Source organism: Tursiops truncatus, chromosome 20, assembly GCF_011762595.2.
Source record: "Tursiops truncatus isolate mTurTru1 chromosome 20, mTurTru1.mat.Y, whole genome shotgun sequence".
NCBI classification, from domain to species: Eukaryota; Metazoa; Chordata; class Mammalia; order Artiodactyla; family Delphinidae; genus Tursiops; species Tursiops truncatus.
The window spans coordinates 33,051,866-33,077,077 of NC_047053.1; the positions used below are offsets into that span (position 1 = coordinate 33,051,866).

The 25,212-nt window shown below is 42.1% G+C and overlaps 1 protein-coding gene across 1 annotated transcript in view; it reads right to left on the minus strand.

Moving 5' to 3' along the window:
* Positions 1–250: 250 nt before the first annotated feature.
* The window catches only part of AP2B1 (adaptor related protein complex 2 subunit beta 1), a 122,372-nt gene continuing 97,410 nt past the window's right edge, over positions 251–25,212 (minus strand). The window contains exons 19-22 of the mRNA XM_033847217.2: positions 14,439–14,523; positions 13,424–13,510; positions 5,510–5,664; positions 251–712 (exon numbers count right to left, since the gene is read on the minus strand). Coding sequence (XP_033703108.1) covers positions 638–712; positions 5,510–5,664; positions 13,424–13,510; positions 14,439–14,523 — 402 coding nt within the window. The 3' untranslated portion in view covers positions 251–637. The remainder of the gene's footprint in view (positions 713–5,509; positions 5,665–13,423; positions 13,511–14,438; positions 14,524–25,212) is intronic.

Here is a 25,212-nt window from a genome sequence, read left to right on the forward strand (position 1 = left end):
ACCATTCCTAACTGCAGAGCATCAGAGGAGATGATAATACGGGGCAGGGGGAATCACAAGGAAAAGGAGTTTGGAGAGAAAAAAAAGTGATCAGGGACAAGGCTGCCACAGACAAAAATCCCCTGATGGGGTGGGCAAGAAACTGCGTCTCTTCCTCCAGGACTGTGTGGTTGTTTTAACACTTTTTATCAGTTACACACTATTCCCTCAATTTCTCATATGTACAAAAATATAAAACAATAAAGTGCAGTTTACGTTTCAGTGACACTTTTCCTTGCTTTAATTTTTTTTTGTCTTTTTCTGCTTTTGAAACGGGCTCTCGATCACAAAATATCGAACTACACTCAAAAATGCCAGCCACTGGTACAGGATGGAGAGGCCCACAAGTAAGGACAGATAGCAGCAGGTGGCACGAGGTGGGAAGTGATTGAAGCAGTGGTTACAAATGGTCACAGGAAGCTAAAACTATCCAACAGGTTGTGCCCTAATGTTAGCACAGGTTAGACTAGTCACTACCTTGGTGGGTGGCCTCAGTGTGTTTGGGTTCAGATTCTACACGGCAATACAATTTTCTTCCAGTTAAGAGTTCTTGGCTTGCACCGATCACAGGGTGGCCAGAGGGCACCGGACCAGTCTATTAGTTTTTCAAAATGCTGTCGTAGACCTGATAGATGTACTGGGAGACTTCAGGAGCTCTACACTTCAGCGACAGCTGTTCGGAGGAAAAGGAGAAGGAAGGTTAGCACAGAGGCTGGCATTAACTCGAAAGGTATCCAAGTTCTCAGTACAAGGACACCTCTTCCTGATAAAAGGGGAGAAGAGCTTCTACCACTGAGTAGCCAAACAAAGAGATCCTGTTAATAGGTTACATGGGTTTTAGAATTTCGGTTTAATCAATGTCAAGCTGTGCTGTGTTTCTAACGACATTCTATGTGGGTCTACGAGGTTAGGAAATAATCCATATGAAAAAATGTACAGGAAAAGATGCTCTACTGCTTTCTTAAGAGTCATAGGGACTACTGCCAAATGAAAAGGGAAGGGTTAAAACCCTTAACGTGGTCGTCATTTCAGCTGCCTCCTCCAGTTTCTGTCTGACAAGGATGGTTATCTCGGTCCCAATTCAGGAGGATGTATATTCAAGTAAAATAAAAGCGTAAGCTAGATACTAGCTCCAATGGTACTAGCCTTTCCTGTATTACACTGAGGAGAGCATACACTGTTAAGGAGGGAAAACAAGAACCAACACAAAAAGACATTTACTGAGTGTAACTGTACAGCCATTTATGCCAACAGCATAATCTTCCATTTTCGGCCTGTTATTCAGGCCTATCAGGTACTGCTGATACTACTCTACTTCTCTACCACCACCTCTTCTTCTAGTCTAACAATTACCAAATTAAAATTAAAATGTTAAAAAGATTTCAATGTTGAACACTGAGATTTTCACTTTGTGGGTCAACAAGTGCAAAATTTAAACCCATATTTGGACTCCTGAATTGTACGAGATTAGGCAAAACACTATTAACAATAACATAACAGCAAAACCATGCAAACTGCATTTAGAACCAGAAAATTTAATACTTGCTTTTTGTATTACTGACATCATTGCTCTTGACTATTAAGGTAGACTAACAAAAGTTGTCTTTAACGATATATCACCATGAGATTTTAGATTACTTCCTTATTCTCTTATTAGAGACTCTGGATGATTTAACAAAGTACAAAAGGTGAGAATATTTTTGGCAAAAATGTCAAGAAGATTATTGGTCAACCCTGAACTTGAGAAAACTCACATCCTCAAAACTTAGTGATATTTTAAAAATGCAAAACGAAACAAAACCAAGCCAAACAAAAGAATATCAAAAGAGGCTCTATTTATTTGCAGCTTTAATATTCAGTCTCTAAGGCATTTCCAAAATTGCTGCTTGACATGAATCAGGAAGATAATTCTGATAAATGCAGAACAAAACAAATGAACAACTAATTTAAGAATATAAATACGAATAGAGGACTTCCCTGGTGGTGCAGTGGTTAAGAATCCGCCTGCCAATGCAGGGGACATGGGTTCAATCCCTGGTCCAGGAAGATCCCACATGCGGCGGAGCAACTAAGCCCGTGAGCCACAACTACTGAGCCTGTGCTCTAGAGTCCGCGAGCCACAACTACTGAGCCTTCATGCCACAACTACTGAAGCCCACGTGCCTAGAGCCCATGCTCCACAAGAGAAGCCATCGCAATGAGAAGCCCACGGACCGCAACAAAGAGTAGCCCCCGCTCACCGTAACTAGAGAAAGCCCACGTGCAGCAACGAAGACCCAACACAGCCATAAATAAATAAAGTAACAAAACAAAACAAAACAAAACAAAACAATAACAAGTAGAAAACAGCTCCCTTCTTTGGTCAAAGTTGCAGCTATAGGCATTTCCCTGACTTTCAAGCTCCCTGTAGAGGCAATCTGTACCTCCTCCTCCACAGCCTCTTCACTGTCAGTGTTGTAGAAAATTCTCGTGGGAGAGTATGTGGGTTCAGAAAAGGAGGAGGAGAGGAAGCTAAAAAGAGTTAAGAACTGCCTAAGGGAGTTAACTCCCAGGCTAAAGAGAGGGTAGTTCCTCCCCTTCAAAATACTGTCCTGTATTTTTTCACATCTTTGTAGCAATACTGGAACTTCCAACCAGCTGGAAATCCACTTCTTCGTTCACGAGTGATAAGGAAATGTTGCCTTCCTCAATAAAAGCCCTATCTGCCAAGGTTGGCACTGGCAGGGGTCATGGACTGACCACGCCTGGACCCTGAGAGTTTCAGCTGCTCTTTGGAGGGGGAAGGAGGGAGGCGAAGGAAGAGAAGGAAGAACCTCTCTTTCTGGACTGTTCTATCACCTCCCTCCCTCAGACATCCCAGCCTTTAACAAATGGTTAAGTTTAGACTTAAACCCATTCCTTGCTTTCCAACTAGTACAGCTAAAACACGCCAAATTTTAAAAAAAAAAAAAAGATTTTTTTTTTGTTGTTGTTGCTAATTCCTAAAGAAAGCAAAAGGGAAACATACATAAAGAACAAAGAGGCTAAAAAATCTCACTTAGGACTCTGGGTCTCATTTTACATGGCTCCTCAGGGAAAAGAGGCCTTACCAGGATTTTAACTTTTGAACCGCTAGCCTGCTTATGTGTGTGACACATCTTTAACACCAACCACTCAGGAATGCCACCCACCTAGACTCACCCCCCCCACCCACCCCCGCCTAGGTAAGCCAAGGACTTACACATCCACTTCTGGTTTATAGCCTGGAACACAGACTTCTTCACCTGGGACAAGTTATCTTCCCAGGTGAGATAGAGCTACTTAGAGATATGAGGCCTCTTCCTCATGGGATAAACATACTTTCTTAATGAAATACAGTAAGGGGTTGGGGGAAGTGATTTATCATGTAGTGCACCACTACTTGGTCATAAAAAAAACACATGCAACGACTTAGATAGATGTCAAGGGTATTATGTTAAGTGAAAAAAAAAGTCTCAAAAGGATACAGGCTGTAGGAATTGAATTTATATAACACTCTTGAAATGAGAAAATTACAGTAATGGAGAACAAACATACCAGTGGTTGCCATGGGTTAGGGCTAGGGTGAATGTCTAACTATAAAGAGATAGCGAGAAGGAGTTTTTTTGTGGTGATGGAACAGTTCTGTATCCTGACCGTGGTGGTGATTATACAAATCTATATGTGTGATAAGATTTCATAGTACTGTACACTCCTTAACTAAATAAAATAAAGTAAGAGTAATGATGTAGAAACTGGTGAAATCTGAATAAGGTCTGTAGCTTAGTTAATAGTATTGTGCCAATAATCAATTTCCTGCTTGAAAATGTACTATGGTTGTAACATGTTCTCAATGAGGAAAACTGGGTGAAAGATACATGGGAACTCTATGTACCATTTTTAAAACTTTCTGTGAGTCTTAAATTCTGTGAGTCTTAAACTTTCTGTGAGTCTTAAATAAAAAGTTTTTAAAAATTTTAAACAAACTATGCTGTTACTAAGAGGTCCTTCTCAAAATTCTCACTATCTTTATAATGAATAGAAAGAATATGGTAGGAAGTGTTGAGATACCTGAGTTCTACACACGACTCAGCTACCAACAACTTATATGATCTCGAACAAGTCACTAATCATTCTTAACCTTGGTTTCCTTACCTGCAAACTGGGGGTAATCATGCTTCTTTAACCTAGCTGAGATGGAATACTATATACAATAAAATAATGGATGATAAAAAATAAAACACACACAAATATATATACTTTGAAGAAATTTCTGGGGAAGCAAATGGAGTTATTTTACAAGACCTTGATTTTACAGTGAAAACCTGTCCCTCCAGGAAGAGTACAGAGGAGTTTTCCTTTCTTAGGGAGCTCAAGGAAAATGACAGAGTAGTTTCTTACAAAAAAGACAAGGCACTGGTCATGGAGGAGGTGGGTGGGAGGAGCATACACTTTATGAGGGAAGCCTGAAGTGTCTCAGCTCACAAATGCTTGGACAAACATCTAGCTTGGTGGAACTCAGTAGCTCACACACACACATGCTAGTCCAGTTTACTTCAAGGGAGGGAACTAGTGGGGAGACACCAAGAATTTTTAGTTCTGGTGGTATTATTTCCTTAATGTATGCTAATGAAAACAGACTTCCCTTAAAATTAAGGAAAGGAGTCACAGACTTTTCTCAGCTACATGGCTAAAAAGCTCCCTTAATCTACTGAATATGAAGCTTCCTCAGAGTTATTCAATTCAAAAGCCTTAAACATAACAGAAGAATAAGATATTTCCCCCATCGCAAGGGTTTTTCTTGTACTTGACAAAATGCAGATGACAAGCAGCATCCTATTGGGAGACTGCATTTCACAACAGCAAACAAACACTGAGTGCCTAGGTATTAAAGCTTTGTTGTTTAACAAAGCAACTGGCTCCTCCCCTAAAAATACTGCCAGGATTCCAATTTTAGTCCAGTGTGGTAATGAATAAGTTTTCTAAACTAAAGTCCCCTTACAGGCTGTGAAAGGTATGTCCCATTTTGCTTTAACTTTTCAACAACCATTTAGGCCACACAACACAGCTAAAAAGGCTCATATGTCTGGGATTCTGATATCCTAAGAAAAGCAGGAATGAGCTTGAAATGAGCTACGAAAACAATCCTCTTAGCAGCTTGTTACAGTACCACATGCATAGATATGCTAGGTTAAGTATTAACCAATACTGATGAAGTTTTGTGAGCAGCTCTGTATATACCAGGAGGAGTCTGAGACTCGTGCTGGGAGGCACTGTGCCTGCTGGATGGGGCAGACACTACAGACAGAAGGTCTTCTAAGGAGGCAACTGGGGACTTCTTTACTGACTGCTTGTTTTGGATACCTGGTGTCTGAAGCACCTCTACCAGGTCTTTCCTGGATGCTGAGAAAAAATGAAAGGACTCTTACCCACCTCCTTGAACCCAACTCACCCATTCTGAGAAAGGCCTTACCGTGTAATTGGGGTTTCCTGGCTGGATACGTAGCTCAGCCAAAATCCAAATGCCATTAGTGAGCTTCAGGGATTGGTACAGCATGTCCTGCCCTTCCACATTCCTCTTGGCAATAGTATAAACATTGTTGTTTTGCAACTTGCTGGAAACAGTGTCTAGAAACACAGATTCAAAATCCAACACCTTCAGTTAAAATATCAAACAAATGTGCTATGAGCTATGTGTGCTCAAGTCTCCTGAGAAGCACTGTTACATGCATACATGCACATTTCAGAAAGCTCTTCTCCCACGAGAGCGAAGGATAAGGAAGAAGCTCCTGAAGTGCCTGTCCATCACATTCCAGGACAGAAAACAGAATAAGGTGCAAATAAGCATTAGTGTAAGAATTACCTGTGGAGATTATGGTGGGTCTAAGGAGTTGGTAATCTTAAACTAGGTGTTAGACACGTAAAAATGCACTGACGAGGACAAAGACAGAAACAGGTACATGGGTGTGCCACAGTGACTGCCACGTCAGATTCATTTCTCCAACGCTAGTCCCAGATTCACGGGGATACAAAACTGACACTCAAATGCACAACACTGCCTCGCAAGTTGCTACTACTTCACCGTAAGCCATTCTGGTCTCAAGTGCCAGGATCAGAAAAGCACCCAGGTGCAGAAATCCTGCAAGTCAAATTTATTAATCTGGATGTTTAAGATTTTTTTTAAAAGCAGGCAAATGATTTCTTAGGTCTTAAATTAAATTATTAATTTGGGGGAATACCATGCCCCAAATTAATAATGAAACAAACGACTCTGAGGAAGACTGAAGTTGTGCAAAGATGATTGCTCCAAGGCCATGTAAGCCCGGCTGCCGTTGCTGGTCAGAGTGGAGGACTTCATAGTCACCAACACAGGGTAAGAACAGGTTGGTGTTTGGGGTTTTCCTTGTGACTACAGCATCAGAGAGACATGACATTCTAGAATTAAAGGTAATTTCCCTCTCCTTGTTCTCTGACTGCTAGCATGAGATGCTGCAGCATCACAGAAAGAGAAACTTTAAAAACACAGATGATAAACACTACTTCTTTGTTGATAGTTTATTATGTTCATTTCTGATGAGAATTCAAATTACTCAGGGACTAAATTCTCTCCACATAAAATCCTGTCATGTTCTATTGTGCTCTCTAGGAAAAGGCTGTTGTGATGGACAGTCTTTCTGTTCTCCAAGACAGTAAGTAAGCTCTCTGAGCATAGGGATCCTAGAGTTTTTCATCACTGTATTTCCCACAGTATCTGGGACACAGTGGATACCTGCCATCAATACCTGTGAATAAGCCTCTGACTCAGGTGTTGGAGACGCTGATATGTACGTAATGCCATAGGCATTAAAAAACATCTATTTAAGATGTTTTCCAAAGAAGAAATACTTCTCCAAAGAAGAAATACAGATTACCAATAGGCAAATGAAAAGATGCTCAACATTTCTAATCGTTAGAGAAATGCAAATCAAAACTACAATGAGGTACCACCTCACACCAGTCAGAATGGCCATCATTAAAAAGTTTACAAACAATAAATGCTGGGACTTCCCTGGTGGCACGGTGGTTAAGAATCCGCCTGCCAATGCAGGGGACACGGGTTCGAGCCCTGGTCCGGGAAGATCCCACATGCCGTGGAGCAACTAAGCCCGTGTGCCACAACTACTGAGCCCACGTGCTGCAACTACTAAAGCCCACGTGCCTGGATCCCGTGCTCCAGAACGAGAAGCCACTGCAATGAGAAGCCCGCGCACCTCAACGAAGAGTAGCCCCCACTCGCTGCAAGTAGAAAAAGCCCACGCAGCAATGAAAATCAAATGCAGCCAAAAAATAAATAAGTAAACAAATTTATTAAAAAAACAAACAAACAAGAAATAAATGCTGGAGAGGGTGTGGAGAAAAGGGAACCCTCCTACACTGTTGGTGGGAATGTAAGTTGGTGCAGCCACTATGAAAAACAGCACGTAGATTCCTCAAAAAACTAAAAACAGAACTACCATATGATCCAGCAATCCCACTCCCGGGCGTATATCCAGAAAAAACTATAATCCAACAAGACACACGCACCCCCACATTCACAGCAGCAGAGACATGGAAACAACCTAAACGTCCATCGACAGATGAAGGGACAAAGAAGATGTGGCACATATATACACAATGGAATACTACTCAGCCATAAAAAACAATGAAATAATGCCATTTGTAGCAACATGAATGGAACTAGAGATTATCATACTAAGTGAAGTCAGAAAGACAAATACCATATGATATCACTTATATGTGCAATCTAAAATATGACACAAATGAACAAACCTATGAAACAGAAACAGACTCACAGACACAGAGAACAGACCTGTGGTTGCCAAGAGGGTGGGGTGGGAGAGGAATGGAGTGGGAAGTTTGGGTTAGCAGATGCAAACTATTATATACAGAATGGATAAACAACAAGGTCCTACTGTACAGTACAGGGAGCTATATTTAATATCCTGTGATAAACCATAATGGAAAAGAATATAAAAAGAATGTATATATGTGTATAACTGAATCACTTTGCAGTATAGTAGAAATTAACACAACACTGTAAATCAACGACACTTCAGTAAAAAAAATCTCTGCTAAGAAAAAAACCCTTTATTTATTTATTTATTGGAAGTATAGTTGATTTACAATATTGTGTTAGTTTCAGGTGTACAGCAAAGTGATCTGGATATATATACATATATATGTATACACATACACACACACTTTTTCAGGTTCTTTTCCATTATAGGTTATTACAAGATACTGAATATGGTTTCCTGTGCTATACGATATATCCTTTTCGTTTATCTGTTTTACATACAGTAGTATGTATCTGTTAATCCAATACTCCTAATTTATCCCTCCCCCACTTTTCCCCTTTGGTAACAGTAATCTTGTTTTCTGTTTGTGAGTCTAAAAACCACCTATTTAGAAGTGGTCTAATTTTAGAGGTAGTTTTTTTTTTTAATTTTTATTGGAGTATAGTTGATTTACAATGTTGTGTTAGTTTCTGCTGTACAGCAAAGTGAATCAGTTATACATATACATCTATCCACTCTTTTTTTAGATTCTTTTCCCATATAGGTCACTACAGAAAACTGAGCAGAGTTCCCTTTGCTATATCGTATTGATAGGTCCCTATTGGTTATCTATTTTATATATAGTAGTGTGTATATGTCAATCCCAATCCCCCTTGGAGGCAGCTCTTGCCCTGATGTCTTTCTTCCACATTCAAACCAGTGAGAGCTCAAGCGAGGAGGCACTAAAGCCCATTCATTAAACAACTGCACCACACTTATATGACTTAATTTCCCTCCTTTTATTTCCAAGGTTTTCACTAACACCAAGCAGAGTAGTTAAAACTCAAGAATTGCTTCTCTTTGGGGAGCTAAAAAGTATATCTCAAGGTTGTTATATGCAAGACTGCTGAAGGAGAGGGCCTCAGTATGCTTTTTAATCACCTTTTGGAGGTTCAGGCAGTTCTGGCTGTCACCTTGGTTCCCACAATGAAGGGCTCTTGCAGCTCAGACTGGGTTGCCAGGCAACATCACCAGCTGGAGTTTGGCTAATGCCTTTTGACAGGACTGTCTTAAATACAAAGGAGGGGGGGGTGGCTTCCCTGGTGGCACAGTGGTTAAGAATCTGCCTGCCAATGCAGGGGACACGGGTTCGAGCCCTGGTCCAGGAAGATCCCACGTGCCGCAGAGCAACTAAGTCCGTGCACCACAACTACTGAGCCTGCGCTCTAGAGCCCGCGAGCCACAGCTACTGAGCCTGCGTGTCACAACTACTGAGCCCACACGCCACAACTACTGAAGCCCATGTGCCTAGCAGGAGCTTTTGTTGAAGATCTACCTTGTTGCATAGGCACATGTTCTAGACAGTATACACAGCAAGGCCCAGATGCCTACAGATGTCTCGTGATTTTACCACCTAAGTAAGAGATAATAGGCTAAGAAAAGGAAGCACACAGACACACATACACACTCGCCCCTTCCAGAATTAGAAAATGTGGCAAACAGCCAGGTAGAATAAGCAAGTTGAATGGATGTAACTTTACTGTGTTTGGAAGCATTCCAGTTAGGAACCTGGCTCTGCTCCTACTAAATGGCTGTTATCGTGATTTCTATCAGAAGACTGAATGGAGGGAGGAGGGTTCTATAACATAAGTATGTGTGAGTCAATTTTCATAAACCTTCGCTATCAGGTTTGAGTTAGAGGGTATGTAGATGGCAGGATAATCAGACTCTGCTAAATGAACCTATTAAGAATGGCAATGCGAGCCAATGTTAAGGAGGCTTCCTTGTCAGACTGGGATAGACTTCTTTACAAGATGTCAGTTTTTTGTAGTTGTCGTTGTTGTTGTTTTAAATATACCTGAACTCCTGGGAAACATGATGGAATCTTACAGTTGTGAGACTTTGAGAATGACAATGCAATGTTAAGACACTGAGATTTTCCCTAAAGGACAGAGTTTTAAAAGATGGTCAAATATGGTTACAAGTGCATCAAGGTGTGATTTCTTTTGGTTCATTTGTCTCCTACCTCAAACCTGGCTTTGGGCCTGAGGCCTGAAGTCTGAGATGGTGTGAATGTGGTCTTCCCTTCTTCATTTTCCTACTTCAGCTAAGGTCACATCTCTTCCAGCAGCCATAAGAGTGACGATACTCAGTGAGTGGGAAGGGGGAATCTGTACAGGGGTCCCAGCTGTGGTACATACTCATCAGCAAGTTCAAAACCATTATGCTTGCTGAAAAGGATACTTTCTACCATGTGAACAACCAAACTATATTTAAGTGCTGGCTGGCAAAGCATTTGCATTTATGAAATGTTCCGAGGGATGGGGAGAACCACGACAAAACAAAGAAACAGAATTCATCCTCACCTAGTCCCTGTGGCAGGAGAAATATTTGTCCCTTACTAGAGAGCCCAACTAGTGAATATAGATACAACATGTCTCTGAGCTCTTCACAGTATAATAAACACTTAATTTAAAAAACAGGTTTATAGATTGCTTGCCAGAAAGATTCCTTTCTGGATATGGGTGGAGATGCAACTACTTCTTGTATACTTAAGATAGTGGTCCCAGACATGTACTAAGCCCAAATACAGCTATAATATAAGCTGTAGAACAGATTCATACAGACCGCTTGACGCCAGTAGAGATGACCAGTGCTAGGAAGCAGGGAGACCCAAACATTGGTGCCTTTCTGATCTAATATTTTCTAGTATTTACACAACTAGTGGCACCATAAGCACCCCATCATATACACCTTTCTATTAAGAACTGATAAATGATTAAGGCTTAGGAAGAGGGTTTCTTTTCTTCTTTCATCTCTAGAAGACATGGAAGAGCAAAAGTAAAAGCTCAACGCTAGGTGGTCAGCCCTTTAAGCCTGCGACTTCCTGTTGCCCTCAGTGTTAGCTCCATCTGTCAAATGTCTACTCTGGCACAAAAAAGCTATTTAAAGGGTTGGTGCTATTGTGATTAGGACAGATCAGCTGGGAAGGATGGTATTTTTAGCTCTCAGCTAGACCCAGGGTGTTGAATCAGAAGGCACTAAACCCAAAAATGTTCATGTTAATAGAGCCCTCAGACTGGACGGAAATGTAAAGGCCAGGGTACTCCAGACCTTGGGGTGGCGGCAGAGGAAAAGCTAGAAAGGATTAGTTGCAGGAAGTGGTCTTGTAAGCGATTAGCAATGATTCAGTGTGGGAAATGATGGCCTCGGGCTCCTGGAGAAAACGAAGTGGCTGTTTTTCCCTCTGCTCCATGTGCTGCACTGTGTGTCACTGGAAAACTGATTCGCTGGTATTTGGAGCACCCGAGGCAGGGAGGAACTGGCATGAGGCCATGGCAGAACTGATCAAAACTGAATTTGCTTTGGGAAACTGTTCCAGTTTACATCAGAAGCCAAAGACCCTTTGGGAGCAAGACCAGACACCCCTTCTTTGGGCAAGATCACAAATGTACACCAAGGTTCAATAAGGGTTCAGAACCCCAATCTGGAAGCAGGGGGATCTTTTCTATAACTCTGACAGGCCACAGTAAAGCCCTCAATCATCCAAACTTCCATTTTCTTTTTTGAAAAAGCATGTCCCTTTCACACCAGACCTCTGAAACCAAATCTGCTTTCCAATTACTCTGGCCTTTCTCTGCTCTCTATAGGCCAGAGTTTCCCAGATCGTGCATGTTCAAGGAACACCGGTGTTCCATAAGACGTTAATAATAAGCATTTTGTGACTTTAAATTCCACAGTGAAAAAATTCAGTTAATGTTGAGTTAAACTGGTTTCCCCGATGCAGGAAGCCTCAGCTTCTAGTGTGCTCATGTGCAATGGCAACACCCAAGAGAGGCACATCATACACTGTATTTTCCAAGTTTTTTGACCACAGAACCCTTTTCTGAGGGACACGTGTTCTCAGGAGCATAATAAATGAAATGCCCTGGGACTGACTACACAAGGGTGACTATAACTCTCGCCATGAACCACTGCAGTTCTGCACCTGGAGCTTCCTGAAAAACAGCTTACACAATGGAAGACTGCCCGACCTCCCAACTCATCAAATGAGGCTTGTGGTAACTAACCAGTGAGCCTAGCACAGAGATAACACCGTCACCTACCTAGAATACGGCATAAAAAGCAGCTCAATTTAAGTATGACTTTTTTGTGAAAACTCAGCAAAAATCTGGTTTTGTTTAATAACTACATAACCAGTCAGGCTGAAAAACCCAGACCAAGAATATGTTCAAAAGAAGGCAGATATGTGGTATTCCTGAAGAGAATCGACAAACTAGTAGCGACAGTGGACATTACAGAAAACTATCTCCTCAAACACCTCTCCAAGGGCTCAGGAGAAGTCTATAAGAAAAGACTTGTCTGAACACAGAGGATGAATGCATCATAGAGCACTCCCACTCCCCGCAAAAAAACTTTTTAAAGAACAAGTTGAACTGAGAAGACAGTGAGTTGTTTTTTTTTTTTTTTCTTTTTCTTTCTGTACTGCTATACTGCCTCTTTCCCCCACTCAATGCTCCAGCTACAGTGGGAGGGCGGCAGCCAGAAGGAGGAAAGGACGGGTGAATGAAGAAAAGAGGAAAAGAGGCGGCACCCAACAGCACCAAGGCTCACTTTCATTAAAACGCCTTTCATTTCATAAGGCCTTATACTAACCTCAAAGAGAGACTGGAACAAAGGCAAGACCCTGAACAGCTGAAGGCTCCTTCCACTCCTGAGGATGCTTCAGTGAAACAAAGCCCTAGGCACTGTCAGCTGCTATTGTTTCTCCTCCTGGGCTCCCCAGTTTGATGTTCTAGTACAGTAATAAAACTAACTACTAAGGGGGCTGGAGCTTTTTCATGGTGATTAAAGAGGTCAGTATAACCATATGAAAGCTGACACAAGGCAAGAAAGAAAAAGGCTACCAACTAGGCTTTAATCAACTATGATGTAGTCTTATTTAATAGTAAACACAGGATTCCAAATAAGGATCTCGGAAAGAGTCACTACTGAAGGCTGATGTAAAATGACAAACAGTCCTTTTAATTTTTAGGAGAGTGCATATCTTCAAGTGCCACTTCAATTACCTAATGCTTAGAATGTTCAAGTAACATGACTCATACATGTTCAACTACTAGAGAATTGGGTGGGTGGATCCATTCTAGTTCTCTTCTTAAATCTGTTAGTTTGTGAGTAATCTAGTACCTACATCAAAACATCCCAACTTTTTAAAGAGAAGTTTGCAAAGTAATACCATATACTCACTAGAAATAAGGTAGGTGTGAAAAGGTAGGTAAAGAAAAGACAACATTTTCAAATATCTAATATAATACACTAAGATGAAAATGAAATTTAGACTCATCACTCACCAGCATTTAAATGACATTCCTTAATCTGAAACTGAAGTTCATTTTCATTGGGAATATCCTTCCATGTTGCAAGGAAGACCTGGCGCTCTGTATGGGGAAGCAGAGGGAAAGGAAGGATGTGCACAATCTGTCAATATTCTGACATCTAAGCCCTTGTACCATTTCTCCTTTGGAGTGCTGGTTCTAGCAATACAGCCAGCAGTAGCCTGGGACTGGAGTCAACTCCTAGCTATGCAGAGGTGCTACACTCCAGGTCAATTAATCCCTCATGAGTAGCACTAAGATACACTGGAAAAAAGTCAACATCTAGGGTTTAGTTTTGCCTCCACTGTTTTCCTATTTGGGTGACTTTGGTAAGTCTTGTGATCTTTCTGATCCTTAATTTCATCATATATTATTACATCTGCCTACCCTACCCAAAGAGCTACTGTAAGAATGAAACCAATGTTAAGTGCCAATACAACTTCATATGTATCAATACAAGCTAGTTTTATTAGATGGTGGTTTCCTAAGTAAGGGAAGAGAGAAATATCAACAACCACAAGGGGAATACCAATAAATTTATCACAAATTATTGAATTCTTATCTTGAGACAGTAAGAACTCAGGACAGGGCTAAATGCTGAATTTCCATGTATTATCTCAAGTCATTATAAAAACGATTTCTGCTTTGGAAACTGAAACTCAAAAAAATTAAGCACCTTGCTACAGTCACATAGCTGGTAAATAGCCAAGCTGAGATTCAAATCCACATCTACTTGTCACCAAGCCACTTACTCTGTATGCTGTGGTGACTGGCTTATTTGGACAATAGGCGTTGTGACTTGGAGACCAACAGCAAAGCAAGATCAACTGTGACTCAGGAGAATATATAATTAGCAATTATTAGAGCTTTAGAATAGCCTTCCTCCATTTTTTTAAACCTCAAAATAGCTTGTCCTTCCGGGGCTATGCTCTGCCTGACACATTCAGAGAAAGAGCAAAGGTATATTTGCAGGACAGGAGGACATACTTACCCATTTTGCCATCTTCTACAAAAAGCACGTTGAGTGGGATGAGGCAGCTGAAGTAGAAGACATCAATATTGTTTTTCACAGCCACCTGCCAGTAAAGTAGCAAGGGAAAATTAGGACATCATAAGAAGCCAGGTAGGAGGGAAAGAACAGTTATGTGTCTAGAAATAAATCACCCAATTTCCTTCCTATTTATTTTTAAATATTTATTTATTTATTTGGTTGCGCTGGGTCTTAGTTAGTTGCGGCACATGGGATCTAGTTCCCTGACCAGGGATCAAAGCTGGGCCCCCTGCATTGGGAGCACGGAGCCTTAGCCACTGGACCACCAGGGAAGTCCCAAAAATCTGTTATTTATTTATTTAGCCTCACTGCACGGCATGTGGGATTTTAGTTCTCCGACCAGGGAATAAACCTGCGCCCCTTGCATTGGAAGCGCAGAGCCTTAACCACTGTACGGCCAGGGAAGTCCCTCCTTCCTCTTTTAGACAGGTTAGGAAACCCCAAATCAAGACATACCAGCCCATACACTGCAAAGCATGTCCTTATTCACTCCACTGTCAAGAGCACCGTGGACAGCCTGCAACTCTGCCTTGCTCCAGGAGGGGCCCCAGGAGGAATGAATTCAAGGCACAATTCTATACCTGCGATATCCAGTCAGTTGTTTTAATAGTAGTTTCTGCTACCACTTACTAAGTACCTATTAATGAGAATATTTCTAATCCTCATTATACCTATCCCAAACAAAGTACTGTTACTACCCTCTCATTTTACAGATGAGGAACTGAGGTTCAGAAAGATTAAGTAACATCCAGTATCACACTGTCAGTACACAGAAGAACCAGGATTCAAATGCAAAATTGACTCTAAACCTTGTTTTTTTTCTCTCCACAATAACTGGTGGCATACTGCCCCTTATCTTTTTTCAGGTATCAGTTTTAAAGCTCTTTCTTTTATAAAATCTTACTTTCCTAAGTCACATGGCTGGAAAAGCTTGCTGGGTCAAACACTCGTAAATCTGATGACTCTCGGAAGGAAAAGCCTTTGAACAAATGAAGAAATGAGTTTTCTTCTCACAATACAAACTTCTGGATTTGGGCAGGCTGTGATTCTACCATGGCCCATTCAATCCAGGGCACGCTGTTCATATTTTTTAAAAAGCTATAATAAGTACCTGTGTTCAGGGGCAACACTGATTGGTGTCTCTATTCAGAAACAGGCAGACTCCACCGTGGCAGATTATAAGAGCCATATAGTGTAAGAGGGGAGAGTAGGAGAAGAACTGCTCGAAACTACCACTTCCCACTGGTTCCTGTCACTGGTGACTTTCCTATCTATGCTCTTGGCACTGGAGAAAACCATTTCTCTGGGTGAGTTTTATAATCAGTAACCAAGTCTATTTCTCTCTAAGAAAATAAAGGTAAAAAGTGCTTATCTAGCACCACTATTCTCTCCCTGCCCCTTCTTGGGGCAAATGCCTATAACTTCAACAGCATATTGAGATTGAAATATCCTCTTTCCGAAGTACTTCCAGTTCTTTTACATTTGTTATCAACTCATCTTCCCCACCTTTTTTTCTTTTGTCTGCATTGGGTCTTCGTTGCTGCGCACGGGCTTTCTTCGTTGTGGTGGGTGGGCTTCTCATTGCATTGGCTTTTCGTTGTGGTGGGTGGGCTTCTCATTGCGTTGGCTTCTCTTTGTTGCGGAGCATGGGCTCTAGGCACGTGGGCTCTAGAGCGCAGGCTCAGTAGTTGTGGTGCATGGGCTTAGATGCTCCGTGGCATGTGGGATCTTCCCAGACCAGGGCTCGAACCCGTGTCCCCGGCATTGGCAGGCGGATTCTTAACCACTAAGCCACCAGGGAAGTCCCTTCCCCACCTTAAATAGTACCTTTATTTCACCCTCCATAATCTGGTTTGGGTATGTCTACTTGATATCTTTCTGCCCTCTTTCCTATAAGAATTCATCAAATTACTTTCCTTGTAACTTGTACATTTAACCTTTCAATGACCCACACCCAGGAGTTTCTGACCTATATCACATAATCAGATGCCCAAAATGCTGAGACAGCAGGAGTCTCAAAAAGCTTGAGTCTGGTGAATACAAGCAGAGTAACTAACCTCAGGAAAGAGGGACCTTAGACATTCTTTAAGATGTACTAGAGCACCACTTCAAAAGATCTATACCAGCTGTGGGCTTCTGGGAAGGAGGTATTTTCTAATTCATCTGGTACTCAGCAATGAGAGAACGGGAACTCTTATTTCAAATAAGGGCACCAAGAAGACCTTGAGGGAGTGCCAGGCTCTGTAAAGGTCATTTAGAAGTGAAAACTGGAAGTGGTTCAAGTGGGCTAGCATGGGTCATATGTCCTCCAAGAGGTAATATTAGCGGTTCTCAACCAAAGACTTATATTAGAATCATCTGGAGAGATTTCTCAAAACAGAATCCGGGACTCCATCCTGTATTAAAAAAACAGCAATCCCTAAATCTGGGACCTGGAACATGTATTTTGGAAAAAGTTCCTAGGAAGATCAACCAGACAAGTAATTAATTTACAACAATGTTACCTAAGAAGTCTGTGTGGGCTTATAAATAGATTGTTCATCTGAGGGAATCCTTATTCCAACTGAAGCCCTTTAACAATGGAAAAGACATGAAAATCTCTTCTAGGTCAGCAGTGCTAAAACCATTCTGCCCCAAGGACCCTTTTGACAAACAGATGAAAGTCAGGGACCTTCTTTCTGAAAACCGTACATGCAATGTTTCCACAAAAACTTCAGGGGTTTCAGGACACCCTGAAGACTATCCCTGGACTTCTGCTCTAGAATAATTCTCTGAGAAGCTGGGACACCCAAATCAGAGGCAGCAGACACAGTGGCTCTGAACACGGACTTGGGAACCAGACCAGACCACCTGATTTCAAATGCTGACTCTGTTACTTACTAGCTGTGTGACTTTAGGCAGTAGTACTCAGCTCAGTCTCCGGTCTGAAGGATGGAGATAACAAACAGGACCAAATGCATGGGGTTGTTATGAGGCTAACGAGTAAATGTTTGCAAAGCACTTACAATGGTGCCTGACTTACAATTAAGTACTATTAACAAATGTTTCTCAAAGAAAAGTTCCCTCTTCTTTCACCATTTTCTGCTTTACCTTTTTACTCAGAATTTTTCATAATTAAGGATAACCACATTAGGCTTATGTGACATCTTACACATGCTCAAATGTAGTATTACAACTATGCTAACAAGGGCTCAGTGAGGAAGCGTTTCATCTCTTTTACATTAGATTTTCAAAATCTGCATCTTGCAGCTCTCAAACTTTTACTCTTGGTTATTTTTTTAGGACCACATTTATTTCAAATGTATATGGTTCCCTTGGATCTGGGCCCTGCCTACCTCTCCAGCCTATTTCCTTAACTTCAAGCACATCAGAATTACTTCTTGCTCCCCAAACACTGAAACTGACACGCTGTTTCTTGTCAGATGTTGTTCTTTCTGCTTAATATGTTCTTCTCCTAAAACTTTATCTGTCTGGAAACTATCTATTTAATCTGAAGATTCAGTTCAAGCTTGACAAGGATTTCTCAGGAAGGCTCTAGTTCCTCTCCATAGCACCCAATCCATGCACCTCTATATAGAATAAATAATTGTTTATCTCTGCCTCACCCACAACACAATGATCTCTCTCTCAGTGCAGGGGCTCTCATCTTCATTCGCATTCTAGTGACTCAATAAGTATTTGCTGCATGAAATTTAAGGGGAAGAAGTTGAGCAAATGAAATGAAAAACTGGTTTCTCAACCTTTTTTTTTTTTTTCCTTTTTAACCTGTACATCGTTCATATGCAGAACATAATTTCAGGGACTTCCTTGGTGGCACAGTGGTTAAGAATCCGCCTGCCAACGCAGGGGACACGGGTTCAAGCCCTGGTCCGGGAAGATCCCACATGCCATGGAGCAACTAAGCCCATGCGCCACAACTACTGAGCCTGCGCTCTAGAGCCCGCGAGCCACAACTACTGAAGCCCGTGTGCCACAACTACTGAGCCCATGTGCCACAACTACTGAAGCCCATGTGCCTAGAGCCCGTGCCCTGCAACAAGAAAAGCCACCGGAATAAGCCTGCGCACCGCAACGAAGAGTAGCCCCCACTCGATGCAATTAGAGAAAGCCTGTGCCGCAGCAACAAAGACCCAACGCAGCCATAAATAAATAAATAAATTTATTTTAAAACCCCCATAATTTCACCAGTAACATGGCTCATTAGGCACACAGATACTTCATGAGGCAAGGATGGGGGGATAGAATGATACGTGGGCTCTTCTGGTTTCAAATACACTGGGCTAAAATAATATTTAGATGTTGAGGAAGAATAACATAGGCAGTAGATCACAACCCAAAGAATATTAGATTCTCCAAGGATATGCCAATAGCTCTTCAGGAGTCTCAGCAAAAAAGATTCAAGGAAAACACAGTATGAAGCCAGTCCAATTCCAATCCAGACGGCAGCTCTCTCTCTTTTTAAATTTTTATTTATTTATTTTGGGCTGCGTTGGGTCTTCCTTGCTGCGCGCAGGCTTTCTCCAGTTGTGGCAAGCCGGGGCTACTCTTCGTTGCGGTGCGCAGGCTTCTCACTACGGTGGCTTCTCTTATTGCAGGGCACGGACTCTAGGTGCGCAGGCTTCAGTAGTTGTGGCACGTGGGCTCAGTAGCTGTGGCTCGCAGGCTCTAGAGCACAGGCTCGGTAGTTGTGGTGCACGGGCTTAGCTGCTCCACAGCATGTGGGACCTTCTCAGACCAGGGCTCGAACCCATGTCCCCTGCATTGGCAGGAGGATTCTTAACCACTGCGCCACCAGCGAAGTTCCCAGAAGGCAGCTCTCTTAAACAGAATTGAGTAAACCTTAGAGTATGATATTGACTGCTTCAGCGGGAGAGAGGGGAGTTCTTTGTTTTCTTATTTTGAAATTCACCATCCCAACAGGTACAGAACAGAAAGACACAATCCAGACAAGGTGGAGAAGTATTTTCCAACAGCTTTAACATCAACGTCTAGCTTGCCTATGGCAAATCAATTATCACATATATATCCAACTGCCTACTTGGTATCTCTACTTGGATAACTAACAGATATCTGAAAATGAACATGTCTAAAACCAAATTCTTGATCTCCCCATCTCATCCCTAAATGGACCCTCCTGCTGACTTTCCAAACTCAGTATATGAAACCCCGCCAAGCTTTTTATGGTGTCCCTGGTTCTGCACTTGTCTCTCCCCACCCTCCCCACCTAGCTTCCCAGTCTACTGTCAACAAGGCAGAGTGATCTTAAAGTGTAGATCAATTCATAAATACTTCCCTGCTCAAACTTCCAATGACTTCCCAAACTTACAACTGCCTATAGTTGGATGTCTCTTACCTCTCTGTCGTCATATGCTATGACTCTCCCGTCAGCCACAGGAGCTGCTGTTGTGCCCTGCACATACCAGGCATACTCCTATCTCATAGTTTTTTGCCTTTGTTGTTTCTTCTGCTTGAAATTCTCTTCCACCAGAAATGTGCAAGGCTCATTCTGGCCTCCTTTAGGTCTTTGCTTTAAATCAAATATTATCTTCTCATGTAGGTCTTCCATGACCAACATATTTATAAAATTATACCACCCAACCTCCAACTCTAGGACTCCCTATCCCAACCTCTGCTTTGTTTTTCTCCATCGCTCTTACCTGACATATTATTTTCCTTATTTGTTGGTGCACTGCCTGTCCCTGTGCCACATAATCCACCTCGAGTAAAATGTAAGTTTCACAAGGGAAGGGATTTTTGTCTCTTGTTCACTACTGTATTCTCAGTTTCTAAAACAGTGACTGGCACAGAGTAAGGGCTCAATAAGAATAATGACTGTAAAATACACTACTCAAAGTTCCTGACAGCCATTTGGGTTTAGACAAGATATGAACTTGGTCTAAAGTTTCCAAAAGGACAGGACTTCTCAAATTTTTTCCAGTGTACTTCCCTTAACAGAGGAGGAAAGAATGGACATATATAGTGGTGTGGAGGTAGGGGTAAGGATCAGGATTAGGGGCATAATATGAAGTAGCCCATCATAAGAACAAAATTTCTTTGAAGTTCCATGCTATTCCATAATGAATCCATGTGTTCTAATATGAAAATGTGTTTCTCCATTTTCCTTTAAATAAAACTGATGCTCCAGGCGAACACACCGTGTGTATTCTTCAGCCTCACGTACCTCCTAACATGGTGGTTTTAAAACCGGTGTTTTGGGGTTTTTTTTTGGGCAGTATGCGGGCCTGTCACTGTTGTGGCCTCACCCGTTGTGGAGCACAGGCTCTGGACGCGCAGGCTCAGCGGCCATGGCTCACGGGCCCAGCTGCTCGGCGGCATGTGGGATCCTCCTGGACCGGGGCACGAACCCGTGTCCCCTGCATCAGCAGGCGGACTCTCAACCACTGCGCCACCAGGGAAGCCCCTAAAACTGGTGTTTCTTAAAATTAATTTAGTGGGATGAAACTGGCATAAAAAATAGAATAGAAAATGTCATAGTGTGTCTCACGAAGAGTCAGTAATGTTTCCTGAAACTTTCAGTTTTATGTATTGTGTGTATACACTATGTAAAATGTATCTCTTACTGTAAATTGCAGTCAAAAAAGTATAACAACCATAATACTCATACACCAAATTAAAAAGGAAGCAGTGAGGAAATGGGCTCAGTGAGCTTAGGAACAGAGTGCACACCTCAGTTTCTGCTTTGAGGATGCCTAAAGCAGATCACAGATGGTACCAAGGAGCTGATTACCTAATCCTCTGTTCCTCTGGTCTGTCACGTGTGACATGCGGACGTAACAATATTAACTTGCCTCTCAGGGACATCAATAAGAAGAGCAAATAGAAATGATTATAAGGCACTTGGAAAACACAAAAGCGGGCTATAAATGCTTAATAATAATAATGATTCTTAAGAGTTACTTTCAGTGGCTGCTGGGGAAAGAGCAGCCTGTCAGCTTCAGCCTGTAACTAGCAATTAGTTTCTTTCCACAGTATAGGAAGCCTGCTGCAGGAGCTGCAGCCTCTTTATGGTGGCACAGCTGGAGAGGAGCAGACTGAATTAATATTCTAACCTTGTTTCAGTGTGCTCAAAAGTACTATAAAAAGGTACGAGATGAACTCAGTGTGAACTCCGGCAAATGCGGCCTCTCCCCACAGATCACCACAGGAGGCACTGCCACAAGAAAATTCAAGCCAAGTGGTATACAGCTCACCTTTGACAGTATATCATCTACTCTTCCGTGACGTCACTTGTGACCTTTCCAAGTGTCTGAGAATTTTTTTTTTCCTCCTCTCCATTTAGCTTTTAGAAAGATTATTTGCAGGCTGGTCCAAGCCAGGACCAGGCAGTGACGCCAACCATCGCCAGTTGTCTGAGGAATGATGATTCAGATGTGTGTTAAGCACCACACCACCTAGTCAACAGAGCCTAGGGGAATGGCTCTGAGTGACAGGTTTATAATGACACTGACTCCAACTGTGTGATATGTCATCTGAGACTCAAGCAGAAGAGGCTCTCTGCTAGCTGCTGGAGTTAAATCTACCTGTGGTTCTGCATTCCTAGTCAATGCCAAAAAATATCTATCATCTTTAGTTTAAATATGGTCTTCCATTTCAAACCCTATTGACTGATACATTATCTGAGACTTCTCAGAGACGTCCTGACAAATCAGGGCTATCTATAATATTTGACAATGTCTGAATACACTTAAAAATATAGCAGAAATAGTCATGCAACCCACCATAGAAAATGTCAATTTACTTTCCTTCCGATGCTAATTACATTTTAACTTGAACAGCCATCTTTAGTTTACTTCCAGGGCTAAGACTCAAACAAGAAGCCTCTATTTTCTTTTTTAGTTCACCCAATAGATCAGATGGACTGCACGGCAGCTGAGCAGCCCTCAAACACTGCCAATCTGCTGTCATTATAGATAAAAGCCACACTCGTTGATTTTCATTGTCAAGAGCATGTGGACGGTGGAGCCTCTTACAGGGAAAACTTGACAGGTTCCTCTCTTCCTGATAAAAGCAGTAGCTCCATGTCCCTAAGCTAATTTCTCCTTGGGCAACAACATGCACTTCAGCATCTGAAATTTCCATGTTAAAGTGGCTCTCAGAATGGAAAGGAAAGCTCTGAACAGACCCTCAGATAGACGATCTCTTAAACTTAAATCTTCTAGTGGTACACATGATTACTGGGTTTTAGAATGGCAATGAGGGGGCTTTCCCTGCTGGTCCAGTGGGTAAGACACTGCGCTCCCAATACAGGGGGGCCGGATTTGATCCCTGGTCAGGGAACTAGATCCCACATGCATGCCACAACTAAGAAGTCCACATGCCACAACTAAGAAGCCCGAGCCTGCATGCCGCAATGAAGATCCTGCATGCCTCAATTAAGACACGGCGCGGCCAAAAGTATATATATAATAATAAATATTAAAAAAAAAAAAAAGAATGGCAATGAGAACCTAAGAGACAAGCTCTCTTGGTGGGCCCTGGTTTGAAAGGCAAAGAGAAACCAAAAGATACTGAAACTGATATAACTATGACTCCTCCTGGAGTCCCCATTCGGTCATGCAGTTTTGCTTAATCTCAATCTCGGAAGCCTCCCACAGAGTTAACACCATGAATTAGAATGTAGGCAGATTAAATCTCCAGAACAGCAATGAGAAGACTAACATTGTAAAGTGGTATATATACACAGACATTAGTTTAGAAGAGGAAGGAGTATATCAGAATGATAGTCTCCAAGGCTGTACACTGGAAGAACCCTAAAGCACAGGAGGGTTAGAACTACTGGAATCAAATTCTGTAATTCTTCTGCAACTTAAGCTAGACTCTCAAGTATTGCTTTAAAAAGGAATTCCCCCTCTCCGTCAAAGCCATTTGGAAAAGAAGTGGAAAGGTCACAATTTTCATGAAAGACTGCCTCTGTGGACAGAGGCAGTCTTTCATGAAGCTTCTTTTTGAAGCCCACCCATAGCCACCACTAAAGCCATCTGAACTGCAGAGTCAGCCTGAACTCACACCCTTAAAGTCCCAGCACAACCTCCAGTGCCAGCATTGTGACACCTCACCCCAGAGTGAATTTCAGTTTAGGAGTCCCACCCTTTTTACTGCTTACCTCTGAACTTATAAACAATCACACCCATTCCCACCAAAGCAAACTCTTCTGATAGGAAGGGTGGAAAAACCTGGAACTGGGACGTGCTAGACCATTACCTTTTTAAATAAAAAAAATTTTTTTTCCCTTTTAAAGGCAAAAGTTAGACTGTTTTGAGTATTATTTGAAAAAACTGTTTTCTGAAAGCAAAGAACTGAGCGACAAGATACAATGATCATCTACTGGCAGAAGGCAAACCCTTTTGCCCTTCCTTTTAAAGCTTGCCTTCTCATCACTTCATATCCATCAGAATTAGAAAAAAGTCAGGCTTCTTTCTGGTCTCATAGAAAAAGGGGCTTGCTCGGCTCCATTTCCTGTCAGACAGCTAAGTGATTCTGGTTTTCCCTGGGGCTCCAAGACACACACAGAGCATCCTTAAGCTTCCAAATTTACTCTGAGAATATGATACAAAATAGTCGGAGGGAATTAGGATAATGGCTTAATAGTTGTGTGGTGACAAGTTGTTTTTATTTTGAAGTGGCACACAGACATAGGTTAGTAACAGAAAAAGTTCCCCAAATGTTAGAATAGTCACATGTTCTATTTTCCTAGTTATCGCCAGCCTTGGAAATAGGGTCCATTAACATGTTGTGATCTTGCCTTTTCAAATATCAATGAACAGAGTAATGGAAGCAGCAGCTTCTGTTTGTTCCGCCCATTTGAGAGAAAATGAATCTGTGACTGTAGGTCCTCAGATTAAACTTGGGATCAGGACCAGACCCACCCAGGTAAAAGGGTATTGAAACAGGGGCAGGGGGTAGACTGCAAAGCCACTACGAAACAACTGGCAGACAGAGTGTTTAGGGATACCCTGTTTGCTAAGATGAGGAGATGCCCTTGCTGAGTTTGGTCAAGAACCAGATGCACCTGATATTTGTAAACACTTTCTTAAATGAAAGCAAAAAGGGTCATTCAACAACAAATATTTATTAAGCACCTATTGTGTGCCAGGTATTGTTCCAGGCACTAGGAGATAAATCAGTGCAGAAAAAAAACGAAGACAAAAACTGTTGCCCTTTTGGAGTTTGCAGTCCAGTGACGGGGGTGGGGGGGGTGGGGGGGGGTGGGGGGTGGGGGTGGGCAGGAGAGTAAGAACAATAAACAGTATTTAAAATGGGTAAGTGCTCTGGGGGAGAGTAAGGGTAAAGGGGATCAAGAATACTGGGAGTAGAGTGAGGTGGCCTTATCAAAAAGGTCCTACTTTAGCAAAACCCTGAAGGAGGCAATGAGTCATGCAGATATGGCAATTGGGAGAAAGAACATTCCAGACATGGGAAACAGCCAATTGAAAGGCCCTGAGGGGGCAGCATACCTGTTTGAGGATCCATGAGGAAGCCAGTGTGGCTACAGTGGAGTGAGGGGAGGAGAAGGAGATAAAGTCAATGAGGTAAGGGGGAGGCGGAAGGCATGGCTAGATCACACAGGGACTTGTAGACCATTGTTAGGACTTGGGCTTTTCCGCTTAGAAAAAATATCAATGCAAGTTGTTCCACACTGGCGATGTAAACCCATGTATAACAGGGCAGTGGTACAGCAAGAATTAAGCAACTG